The sequence below is a fragment of the Physeter macrocephalus genome, chromosome 2 (assembly GCF_002837175.3).
Source record: "Physeter macrocephalus isolate SW-GA chromosome 2, ASM283717v5, whole genome shotgun sequence".
NCBI lineage: Eukaryota > Metazoa > Chordata > Mammalia > Artiodactyla > Physeteridae > Physeter > Physeter macrocephalus.
In genome coordinates this window covers 95,460,267-95,472,309 of record NC_041215.1, presented here as the reverse complement: position 1 = coordinate 95,472,309, position 12,043 = coordinate 95,460,267, and the positions used below count along the sequence as shown (strand labels likewise).

The following is a 12,043-nucleotide window of genomic DNA, read 5'->3' as shown; positions in this document are numbered from 1 at the left end:
TGATATTGGTCTGTAATTTTCTTTTTTTGTAGTATCTTTGTCTGGTTTTGGTATCACGGTGATGGTGGCCTCATAGAATGAGTTTGGGAGTGTTCCTTCCTCTGCAGTTTTTTGGAAGAGTTTGAGAAGGATGGGTGTTAACTCTTCTCTAAATGTTTGATAGAATTCAGCTGTGAAGCCATCTAGTCCTGGATTTTTGTTTGTTGGAAATTTTTAATCACAGTTTCAATTTCATTTCTTGTGTTTGGTCTGTTCATATTTTGTTTCTTTCTGGTTCAGTCTTGGAAGGTTATACCTTTCTAAGAATTTGTCCATTTCTTCCAGGTTATCCATTTTATTGGCAGAGAGTTGCATATAGTAGTCTCTCATGATCCATTTCTTTCCTTCTGCTAAATTTGGGGTTTTTTTGTTCTTCTTTCTCTAGTTGCTTTAGGTGCAAAGTTAGGTTGTTTATACGAGATGTTTCCTGTTTCTTAAGGTAGGATTGTATTGCTATAAACTTCCCTCTTAGAACTGCTTTTGCTGCATCCCATAGGTTTTGGGTCGTCGTGTCTCCATTGTCATTTGTTTCTAAGTATTTTTTGATTTCCTCTTTGATTTCTTCAGTGATCACTTCGTTATTAAGTAGTGTATTGTTTAGCCTCCATGTGTTTGTATTTTTTATAGATCTTTTCCTGTAATTGATATCTAGTCTCATAGCGTTGTGGTCAGAAAAGATACTTGGTATGATTTCAATTTTCTTAAATTTGCCAAGGCTAGATTTGTGACCCAATATATGATCTATCCTGGAGAATGTTCCATGAGCACTTGAGAAGAATGTGTATTCTGTTGTTTTTGGATGGAATGTCCTATAAATATCAATTAAGTCCATCTTGTGTAATGTATCATTTAAAGCTTGTGTTTCCTTATTTATTTTCATTTTGGATGATCTGTCCATTGGTGAAAGTGGGGTGTTAAAGTCCCCTACTATGATTGTGTTACTGTCGATTTCCCCTTTTATGGCTGTTAGTATTTGCCTTATGTATTGAGGTGCTCCTATGTTGGGTGCATAAATATTTACAATTGTTATATCTTCTTCATGGATCGATCCCTTGATCATTATATAGTGTCCTTCTTTGTCTCTTGTTATAGTTTTTACTTTAAAGTCTATTTTGTCTGATATGAGAATTGCTACTCCAGCTTTCTTCTGATTTCCATTTGCATGGAATATCTTTTTCCATCCCCTCACTTTCAGTCTGTATGTGTCCCTAGGTCTGAAGTGGGTCTCTTGTAGACAGCATATATATGGGTCTTGTTTTTGTATCCATTCAGCAAGCCTGTGTCTTTTGGTTGGAGCATTTAATCCGTTCACGTTTAAGGTAATTATTGATATGTATGTTCCTATGACCATTTTATGAATTGTTTTGGGTTTGTTTTTGTAGGTCCTTTTTTTCTGTTGTGTTTCCCACTTAGAGAAGCTTCTTTAGCATTTGTTGTAGAACTGGTTTGGTGGTGCTGAATTCTCTTAGCTTTTGCTTGTCTGTAAAGCTTTTGATTTCTCCATTGAATCTGAATGACATCCTTGCTGGGTAGAGTAATCTTGGTTGTAGGTTTTCCCTTTCATCACTTCAAGTATATCATGCCACTCCCTTCTGGCTTGTAGAGTTTCTGCTGAGAAATCAGCTGTTAACCTTATCGGAGTTCCCTTGTATGTTATTTGTCATTTTTCCCTTGCTGCTTTCAGTAATTTTTCTTTGTCTTTAATTTTTGCCAACTTGATTACTATGTGTCTCGGCGTGTTTCTTCTTGGGTATATCCTGTATGGGACTCTCTGCGCTTCCTGGACTTGGGTGGCTATTTCCTTTCCCATGTTAGGGAAGTTTTCGACTATAATCTTGTCAAATATTTTCTCAGGTCCTTTCTCTCTCTCTTCTCCTTCTGTGACCCCTATAATGCGAATGTTGTCGCATTTAATGTTGTCCCAGAGGTCTCTTAGGCTGTCTTCATTTCTTTTCATTCTTTTTTCTTTATTCTGTTCCACGACAGTGAATTCCACCATTCTGTCTTCCAGGTCACTTGTCCGTTCTTCTGTCTCAGTTATTCTGCTATTGATTCCCTGTAGTCTAGTTTTCATTTCAGTTATTGTATTGTTCATCTCTGTTTGTTTGTTCTTTAATTCTTCTAGGTCTTTGTTAAACATTTCTTGCATCTTCTCGATCTTTGCCTCCATTCTTTTTCCGAGGTCCTGGATCATCTTCACTATCATTATTCTGAATTCTTTTTCTGGAAGGTTTCCTTTCTTCATTTAGTTGTTTTTCTGGGGTTTTATCTTGTTCCTTCATCTGGTACATAGCCCTCTGCCTTTTCATATTGTCTATCTTCCTGTGAATGTGGTTTTTGTTCCAGAGGCTGCAGGATTGTAGTTCTTCTTGCTTCTGCTGTCTGCCCTCTGGTGGATGAGGCTATCTAAGAGGCTTGTGTAAGTTTCCTGATGGGAGGGACTGGTGGTGGGTCAAGCTGACTAGGGTGAGGTTTCTTAATGGATATGAACAAACTCATTTCAGTGTATAATACACAATGGTTTAAACATTCTGAAATTTAATTTATTTTTATTCTAACAACCTATGTCTAGGATAATTTTCAGGAAGACCCAATACAGATGTCTATGATAATCTGTAACTGTCTGAAGGAGGAAAGAAAGATCTTGGAAAATGCCCAGAGATTCAATCAGGTACTTTTTTCCTAATTGAGCACAAAGGATAATAAAGAAATAAAAACTCATTCATTCATCCAACAAGTACTACTGAGGCACTGTTTCAAGGCAGTGGTGACTAGCACTCTGATTTTATAGCCCCAAGAAATGGGGAAAAACAGATATAGAGATTTTGAAAGGACCCCAATCTTATGGAAGTCATCCTAGTGAGGGTGGGAGACAACATAAAAACAAAATCTTTTCAGAAAGTGATTGTTGCTATGAAGATAGTAAAGCAGGATACTGTGTGGACAGTAGTGGAGTGTCAGGTTGTTTCTTTAGATCAGGGTCAGGGACACCTGGCAGGGTGCTGGCACAGGAAAGGAAGCAGAAGACAGTGGGTTCTTGCAGCAGACTGAAGGAGTGGAGGGGAAGTGCCTGAGGTAGAGGTGCAGTCAATGGAGGTGGGAAGAAGTGGACAGATCCCTTTATGTTCTGGATGTGGTACCAATAGGGCTTATAATGAAGGATCAGATGTGAGAGTGAGAAGGAGCCAAGAGTAGAGGGTGAGTCTGATTTGTGACTTGAGTTTCTTAGAGATACTGTTTACTGAGCTGGGGGAGACAGGGAAGGGACAGGAGTAGGGCTTTTGCAGGGCACAGTAGGTTTTGGAGAAGAATGAGTTGATGGGAAAATCAGCAGCTTTGTTTTCAATAGGACCAAGATACCTATTAGATATCTGAGACAACCAAACAGTGAATGAGTCAGAGTTATACTAGTACCAAGACTTTTTTATCATGATTTTACTAACCCTAATACAAACCATCCTGGTGATTAGTGTTCAGCAGTTTTTTTGAAGTTGCCATGGCATTGATTCATGCCTTTCATTGATGGGGTGGTGGGAGCAGCCCAGCAGGCAGACAGTTGTGAAACCACTGCAGTATGAGTTACTCTGGCTGAGACCATTCCAGTATGGCAGGGAGAAGGCCAGAGTATGCAGTGGAATGCATCCTATGTGCATTTCTCTAACGAATAACTAACGAAGTGTGCTGTGAGATTGGGAGGTGGGGGGTGGTGAGAGAGAATTTAAGTAGTGGCATTGAATGCCGTTTTCCGTGCACTTTCTGAGCATTTGCCCCAGTCCTTGTGAATCGGCTGCTTCCCCGGGCATTTAGTTCCTGTCTCCCTGCCACGCTGAAAGCACCTTGCTGCACTGAGCATTTAAAGATACATATTATTTGTTCTAAACTCAGACTGGCTAGTTCATCCTGGACCCAGCCTAGTGAGCAGAGGTGTCTGTCAGGAGGAAAAGCTGGCTGCATTGTCTCCTCTGAGAGAGGTGTGCCTTCTTCAGTATGGCAGGCACCTGGGAGACTTTCAGCAGGAAATTTTGACTATCCTGTGGGATTTTCATCTTAACAGCATTATGCAATGGGCTGCTCCTGTATCTCAGATAGACTTGGGAGGACAGTCAAGAGCAGAGATGGGCAGAAGAGTGAACTGTCCACCTTGGTGCCTAAGCATCTCTCTCCTCATTTGGCCCGGAGTCAGCACTGGGAGGCAGAGGAGGTGATTTCTGCTCTCCCAGATCAGCCCCATCTCGTGGGTGTACTTTGGTCTCAAAGGCATGTCAGCTTTTGACCTCCTTTTAAAAATGTGAGGTTCCTGGGGAGAGGTTCATTTTAAGCCTCTCAGAGGACACCTGACTTATCGGTGAACCCCTGGAGCGAGGTTAGTGGACTGCCCAGCTGCGAGCAAGAGAAACAAGACCTTCCTGGGATTTGAGGGAAGGTCCTAGATGTCTGGAGGTATCGAAAATATGCTGAAAAGGATGACAAAATCCAACACTCATCTCTGATTTTAAAAAATTCAATAAATAGGAGTTGATGGATACCTCCTTAACCTATTAAAGTATACATCTCCTGGTTCTAAAACAGTATCTTACTTCACTGACAAAAGCATCAGTAAGTCAGAACCACGGCAAGGATGTCCATTATTTCCACTGCTGCTTAGCATTGTATTAGTGGTGTTGCAGTTGACAAGAGGAAGCCATTAGAAGCATAAGAATTAAAAACAACATCATAAATATATCGGCTTTCCCTGAGTTAATTCATAATTTTAATGTGAACCCGATAAAAATAACAAATTGTTTTCTGGCTATCAAGGATGAAGACATACCCATTGCATCTGGGATGATATTCATTATTACTTTATAGGAGCAGATATTCATTTAAGCCCTTAATGGCAGTACTGTTCAATTTTTTAATGTTTTGAAAAAATTTTTATTGAAATATAGTTGATTTACAATGTTGTGTTAGTTTCAAGTGTTCAAGTATACAGCAAAGTGATTCAGTTATGTACACACACACACACACACACACACACACACACATATATTCTTTTTTAGATTCTTCTTCATTATAGATTATTACAAGGTATTGAGTATAGTTCCCTGTGTTATACCTTTAGGTACTTGCTTGTTATCTGTTTTAAATATAGTTATATATGTTAATCCCATACTCCTAATTTACCCCTCCCCCGACCTTTCCCCTTTGGTAACCATAAATTTGCTTTCTATGTCTGTGAGTCTATTTCCGTTTTGTAAATAAGTTCATTTGCATCATTATTTTAGATTCTACATACAAGCGATATCATATGATATTTGTCTTCCTCTGTACTGTTCAATTTTAATATACCTCTGAATTATCTGAATCTTGTCAAAATGGGGTTTCTGATTCAGTAATCAGATTAGGACCTGAAATTCTGCATTTCCAACAAGCTCCCGGGTGGTAAGATGCTGCTTGTCTGGGGACCACACTGTGAATTGCATGGCTTTGAGACAAATGAGTACAGGGCTAATAAGAATAATGTTGTCTACAGAATTTGAGAAACTAAAAGAACTTCCTGTGTGGTCCCATGCAACTGTATGAACTAATGGAAAATTCCAGAAATACTATTTATTTTAGGCATGAACTGAGCCTGGTCTTTCTGTAGGCTTGTTAACAGTTTGCCAGTATTTTCCGGGGCCTTGGGAACTGAGCTTTTCTTGTGCACACTCATGTGGGAGGCCTGCAGGAGGTTTTGGAAGGTCCGGGAGAGTTAGGTGGGTCACGGGGTAGACTTGACTTTGGAGCATAACCAGCAGGTAAATATGACAGAGGAAGTAATGGCTGTTAACTGTTTACCTTCCATTACAGGCTCAGGCAGGGAATATTCAGAGCACCGTAATGTTAGACAAACAGAAGGAACTTGACAGCAGAGTCAGAAATGTGAAGGACAAAGTTATGGTGAGTATTTAGTAAATGTATACATCTTTTGTAACTTTTTGTAGAGGAAAAAAGGTTTCAGTTGCTCTAGTGTAAGCATTGTAACTGATTTCAGGCTTTTAAGTAGTTGAGAAGAAAAGGTTCGCTCAAGTTCAAAACCCTAAGTAAACAAATTGGTGAAACCAATGAGCAGATAGACATTTTTGGCCTGTTACAACCTCCAAACATTGAGCTTATCTTTTCCTTCCTTGCAAGATTGTGCAGTAACTGTTGACTTTGCCCTATCACCCAGTAAACTAGCTGTTGCCGCTCTAAATAGCCCTTTATGTCTGCACCTCTCAAATGGGGGTGTTCCTGGGGTTACATAGAGTCCTAGGATAAACATCGTCTTCCTCAAGCACCTGTTTTGTTCTAAGACTTGGAAGGGGAACAAAAACATCTCAAACAAGGAAATTCTGATGTATTTCTGCTTAGAATAAAATATCCACAATAATTTTAAGATAAAACTTCCCAGACATTTATGGAGGTGGTGCCCTTGGTGGTATGTGTTCACTCCCTTCCACTGTGGGTGCTGTTTGGAGGAAAGGGTGAGGAGTCCAGCCTTGCACTGCGCCTGTATCTGTGGAAACGGCCTTTCGGCTGAGGGACCGGCTCTTCTATGGGCCTCTGGGTCACACCAGCGTGGCCTTGACTTTGTGCTTCAGACGGCATGTTGCCAGACTCCAGGTTTTTGGAGCAACTTTGTCTTGCTGCCTCTGAGAGAAACACTTCATTAAAGTAGACGTCAAGTGGCCCAGTCCAGAAATAGCTATATATTTTCTTTCCTAAAAAGGTTATCATATACTAGCTAAAGAGATAGAAATTATTTCATACGTGTGATTAGAATTTTGCAAGTCTAATCCATCTTTGAGGGAGCAGGATTGCATCCATGGTTTTCTGGGTCCTATAGTACCAGTAATCTGTCTCCTAAAGTCTTTGTCCTAAGTATGGTGGAAAACTTGTTTCTGTCTTTACTTGTAGTGTATAGAGCATGAAATCAAGACCCTAGAAGATTTACAGGATGAATATGACTTTAAATGTAAAACCTTGCAGAACAGAGGTAAGAGTTAACATTTAAAGCAGTGTCCATTGCCTGTTATTTTTTCTACCTACACTAGATAACAAAGGCAGATACTCCTTCATATTTACCAAACATTTTAAGACTCTGAATTGCTAGTCTTGGCTTCTTGGTGCCCCACGCCAGGGTTTTTTAACCTCAGTACTATTGACATTTTGGGCCAGATAACTGTTTTGGGGGTTGTCCTGTGCATTGTAGGATATTTAGCAGCATACCTGACTTCTGCCCACCAGGTGGCAGTAGAACTATTCCCAGTCCCCAGTGGTGACAACCAAAACTGTTTGCAAACATTGCCAAGTGATCCCTGGGGGGCAAAATCGCCCCCGGTTAATACAGACTGGTTACGTGCTATTCACTCTACTTACTGTGCCTAGCCCACTGATGGACATAGACGGATATGTGTGTGGAGTTCCCCTGCCCTAATAACTAAAGTTCCTCCAAATATTCCAGCTACATTTGTATACTCCACAGGTGAAGATCAGCATTTTTCACGTTTTAAAGCAGTTTCGCTCGGATTTTGTTGTTGTTGCTCGTTTTTAATGATGACAGGACATCCACTGAAAATAATCCAAAAGTGTGCATTGTGTAGAACAAGCAGGGTACTGCTGTAACCCTAGCAATCATTTGGAGGATACCATTGCAAAATGGAGAGATTATTTGTAATAATTTGAATAAAAGTATGAGAGAAAGAAACCTCAATTACAATTTCCTAATTGTCTGCTTCTCTTTAAAGCCACAGAGATGCTCTGTATCAATTTTTTTTTAACTGTGAGGTTGTGAATTTTGTCACTTATATTCATTTAGGTAATATTCTGACAGTGCCTTAAGAACCAGACAGTACTGTGTCCCATTTACGTGAGTCATTGAAAACAAGGACTTTGTTTCAGTGTGTCCAGTTTTTGTACTTAGGCCATTTTTCCTGTTTTGTTCAACAATGATTGAAGAAAAACCAAGCTTTGACCTATCTCCAGATAGCATTTGGATCATATTTTTCCTAAATGGATGTGAATCTTGGCGGCTTCAGTTGGTTTTGTCTTCTTTTATATTTATATTTATCTGCTGTCTCTCCCAATTCACAGAACATGAAACCAATGGTGTGGCAAAGAACGATCAGAAACAGGAACAGATGTTACTCCAGAAGATGTATTTAATGCTTGACAATAAGAGAAAGGTAGTGATTCACTTTCCAGAATAACATGTCGCTTTTGTCACAGACTGTAAATAATGGACTTGAAGTTTGGAATAGAGGCAAAATTATTTTTATAACCATTTCACTTAGAGCAACCCAGTTGAGATGAAAGAATAAAATTCAGTGATTAAAGATGAGTTTATTTCGCTTTGTCTCTTTCTCTCCCTTTAGGAAGTAGTTCACAAAATAATAGAGTTGCTGAATGCTACCGAACTTACCCAGAAAGCCCTGATTAACGATGAACTTGTGGAATGGAAGCGGAGACAGCAGAGTGCCTGTATCGGGGGACCCCCCAATGCTTGCCTTGATCAGCTGCAGAACTGGTAAGATTCTCCAAAGCAGAATACTGGCAGCTGACTGGCTAACCACATAAACTCGTAAAGTGCACGTTCCAGCTGTGTTAGTTGAATGGACTCTGTCCAACCTTTGGTTTAGAGTTTGATGTAGTCCAACTGCTTCTTGCCCTGGAAACACTTGAAAAGCCCAGTGTTAATCACACCTGTGGCCACATTCAGCCACATTCTGCATGGTTTGGAGGACTCCTCTCCCTGCTGTATGTGTACCGTGGGACATGTCATTTGTGCCAACACACCAGTGACATGGTCATCACACAACACAGTTAACAACTTGAGTCCCAAGGTTTTATTAAAAACAAAAGGGCATTTTACAGGCTTACATGAAATAACAGTTTGTGGCCCATACATTTCAGTCATCTGTCTAGTAAATACTTATGAAATGCTGTATGCCAGGCACTGGGCTAGGACCTGGGACACAAGGTGAATGATTCTTGGTCGTTGCCAGTCAGGAGCTCTCAGTGTGGAGGCGGGAGATGGGCGTGGTAATAACTGTTCAGAGAAAGGTTGCCAGGGCTCCAACGGAGACCATCCAGAGTTCATGGAAGATGAAGGAAGGAGTCACCAGGAAAGATTAATGAGACAAAGTGGTTTTGCACGGACTCGAGAGTGAATAGGAAAACTTCATGTAGACCAGGAAGGAGAAGAGTGTGGATGGGGCAGAGGGGACGGGAGGCTGGCACGAGCCGGGGCCCGCAGTTCTCATGTTGGAAGGCTAGAGAGTCGGGTGCCAGAGAGGGAAGGAAGAAAGTGGAGCTGGGCAGAGGCTGGAGCCTGGTCGCGAAGGTTCCCATACTGTGCTGGGAACTCCGGGACTGGACCCAGTGGACACCGGTGAGCCGGGCAGGCCTTTTATTTAAGTGGAGGTTCATTTCTCTGATTTTTTTATTTAGGTCACTCTGGCTGAAGACTGAGGATAGAATAGAGACAGAAAGGCCAGTTGGTCTGCTCTGAGTGTATTAGTGTAGTCCAGGGGAGGGCTGACAGAGCTGAGCAGAGGGGATGGAAGCGGTAGAATCAGTGGGTGGGGGGGTGGTGGCCTGGAGCAGTTCTGAAGGGCCCAAGGACCAGAGATCTCATGAGATTACTTTCTGGATTGCTGTTTTTAAAAATTCACAATAGTCAGCCATTTATTTTTATTCTGTGAGTTGCCAATCCATATCCCAGTTTTTTGTGGATAGGAATGGAGCTCCCCAGCCCAGTATGCCCCCATGAACCTTGTGAGATGCTGACCTCCGAGCCCCCCAGGTGCCCAGTGAGGCCCCCCCGCTGTCCGGGGCCCCCATGGTCACCTTAGGCCACAAGGAGCCTCCTGCAGAGAGGTGAATACCCCTCAGTACCCCCAGCTGTGCGGTACAAGGATTGTCGGCATTTTCCTGTGTGTCGTGGCCTGAACGAGGTTGGGAATCACCGGGTTAGAATCCCTCTGGAACTCACCCACCCACCGTTATCCTGCCTCTCATTTCATGGCCATGGGCTGTGCTCTCAGTGCTTCGAACTGGATTCAAGGAATGGAAACACCGAGTGAAGGAGATGTTTTTCACTGGGGAATAGATGTTCTTCTGTCATTCCTCCAGGCCAGTAAAATGAACTTCCACAGCCTGACTTGGCTCGGAGGCTGCATCGCCTTTGGTGGTTTCCTGTCAGGACGGAGGAACCTGAAAGCAGTCGCTAGGTTTTCTCCTTGGTTTACTCATATATTTTGAGTGTCTAGATTGCGCACATTGCCTTCTCCTTTCAGTTCAGTGACACGGTAACCTCTGTTCCCTCGTCTCCTCCTGACCCGGCCTGCATCCCCTCTCGGCCTTGCTTCCCCAGCGTCCAGGTTGCTCTCCTGTTCCTCTCTGCACAGCGTCACTGCCCTGATAGAAAAATCTGCAGGGGCCCCTCACTGCTCCACACATCACTGCCCACAGCATCTGCCTTGTCGTGTCCCCTGCCTCTGTCCCCCCCTGCTCCCTTTGCCCTGTCCCTTTAAGTCCCAATTATCTCACAGCTCAATTGAAGTCACAGATTCCCTAGCAGCCTCCACCCCTACCCATCTCTCCTTAGGTCCATCTCAGTGGGATGCAGAGGTTTTTTAATCTGGGCTGTAATCGTTCATGCACGTTAGTTTTTTCACACAAATCAGGTTTGTTCTGTTTCTCCCTGCACTTCAGAGCTGGGCAGATAACATCGTGTGTTGTCTGTAAAAAGTACCTGTTGGTTTCCGTGATTCTGTTTAATCCAGGCTGCTTTGGGACTGTTTCTGATGGAGACCCCTGTGGCTTGTACCTTCCCAGGTTCACCATAGTGGCGGAGAGTCTGCAGCAGGTTCGTCAGCAGCTTAAAAAGCTTGAGGAGTTGGAACAGAAATACACCTATGAACATGACCCTATCACAAAAAACAAACAAGCGTTGGGGGACCGCACCTTCAGCCTCTTCCAGCAGCTCATTCAGAGGTAACTTGAGGGAGATGTCTTTGCACCTTTTGCAATTATTTTACCCAGAGGAAAATTTTTCTGGTAATTCAGATAATTTAGAAGGGTTTAATAGGTTATGTAAAAATTTTTATGGCTTCCCCGAATCAGGTCTTCCCGAATTCCTTGCTTATGTCGTTGGCCTGTCATTCTTGTGACCGTTTAGACTGGTTACCAGTCTCCTTCCCCCGGGCCAGTCTGTGACGAGACCTGTCTAGTCTAACCTGATGATATTTGTCCTCTCTTTCCCATTCCATGGTCTCGTCACGTTTCAAGCTCTCAAATCCTTTCTATTGAACTGTTGCGTCGTAGTCTCCCAAATGGTCCCTCCCAAGCCCCTTCCTCCCTGTCCCTGTGACCCTGTGCTCTCCCAGAGCAGAGTTCAATCAGGTTTTTTGCCACCTGCTGATCTCAGGGGAGCCCCGCATCCGGTCACCCAAGCCACAGCTGCACAGCCTGGCCCTCACTAGCCACTCCAAAATTAGCTTCTGTACATGCCCCATTTCCAGGCAGACTTGACTTCGTGCCCACCCTGGACATTTGCTTCTCCATTCCTCTCCCAACAGTATTTTCTCTGCCTCAGAGCTTTCTTCTCTTGTACCTCATTTTGAAACTGCATCCTGAACGTTTCACCTTATATCTCATCATGAAATCTTCCCAGAGCTCCTGGGCAGATGTTGTCTCCCTTCCGGATCTGCATAGTTCATTCTTTATTTTTCTCCCGTTCTGGATTTTATTATATCATTGTCTGTGTATTTTTGTTTTCTTTGTCGTAAATTGAAAGGTCCTAGTAGACAGAGATGTGCCTTTGTCATCTTCTTCCCCCACCAGGGCCTTACATAGTACCTTGCCCATGGATAGGTGTTTCAGATATGCTTAGTAGGTAAACAAATGGCACTAAGTAGAAGAGTAGAGTTCATATTGCAGTTTTTTAAATGCTAACATAATAAAAATGTCTTTGGTTCCCTGTGGCTAATGTCCAAACAGG

The 12,043-nt window shown here is 42.5% G+C and overlaps 1 protein-coding gene across 3 annotated transcripts in view; it reads left to right on the top strand.

Moving 5' to 3' along the window:
• Positions 1–12,043, top strand: part of STAT1 (signal transducer and activator of transcription 1) — a 42,537-nt gene that overhangs the window by 8,208 nt on the left and 22,286 nt on the right. For 2 of the 3 annotated variants that reach the window (XM_007114600.4, XM_007114601.2), the window contains exons 5-10: positions 2,612–2,710; positions 5,869–5,958; positions 6,958–7,036; positions 8,134–8,225; positions 8,415–8,566; positions 10,879–11,037. In XM_007114600.4, the coding sequence (XP_007114662.1) occupies positions 2,612–2,710; positions 5,869–5,958; positions 6,958–7,036; positions 8,134–8,225; positions 8,415–8,566; positions 10,879–11,037 (671 nt within the window). The remainder of the gene's footprint in view (positions 1–2,611; positions 2,711–5,868; positions 5,959–6,957; positions 7,037–8,133; positions 8,226–8,414; positions 8,567–10,878; positions 11,038–12,043) is intronic. The other variant, XM_028480245.2, reaches the window with a different exon arrangement.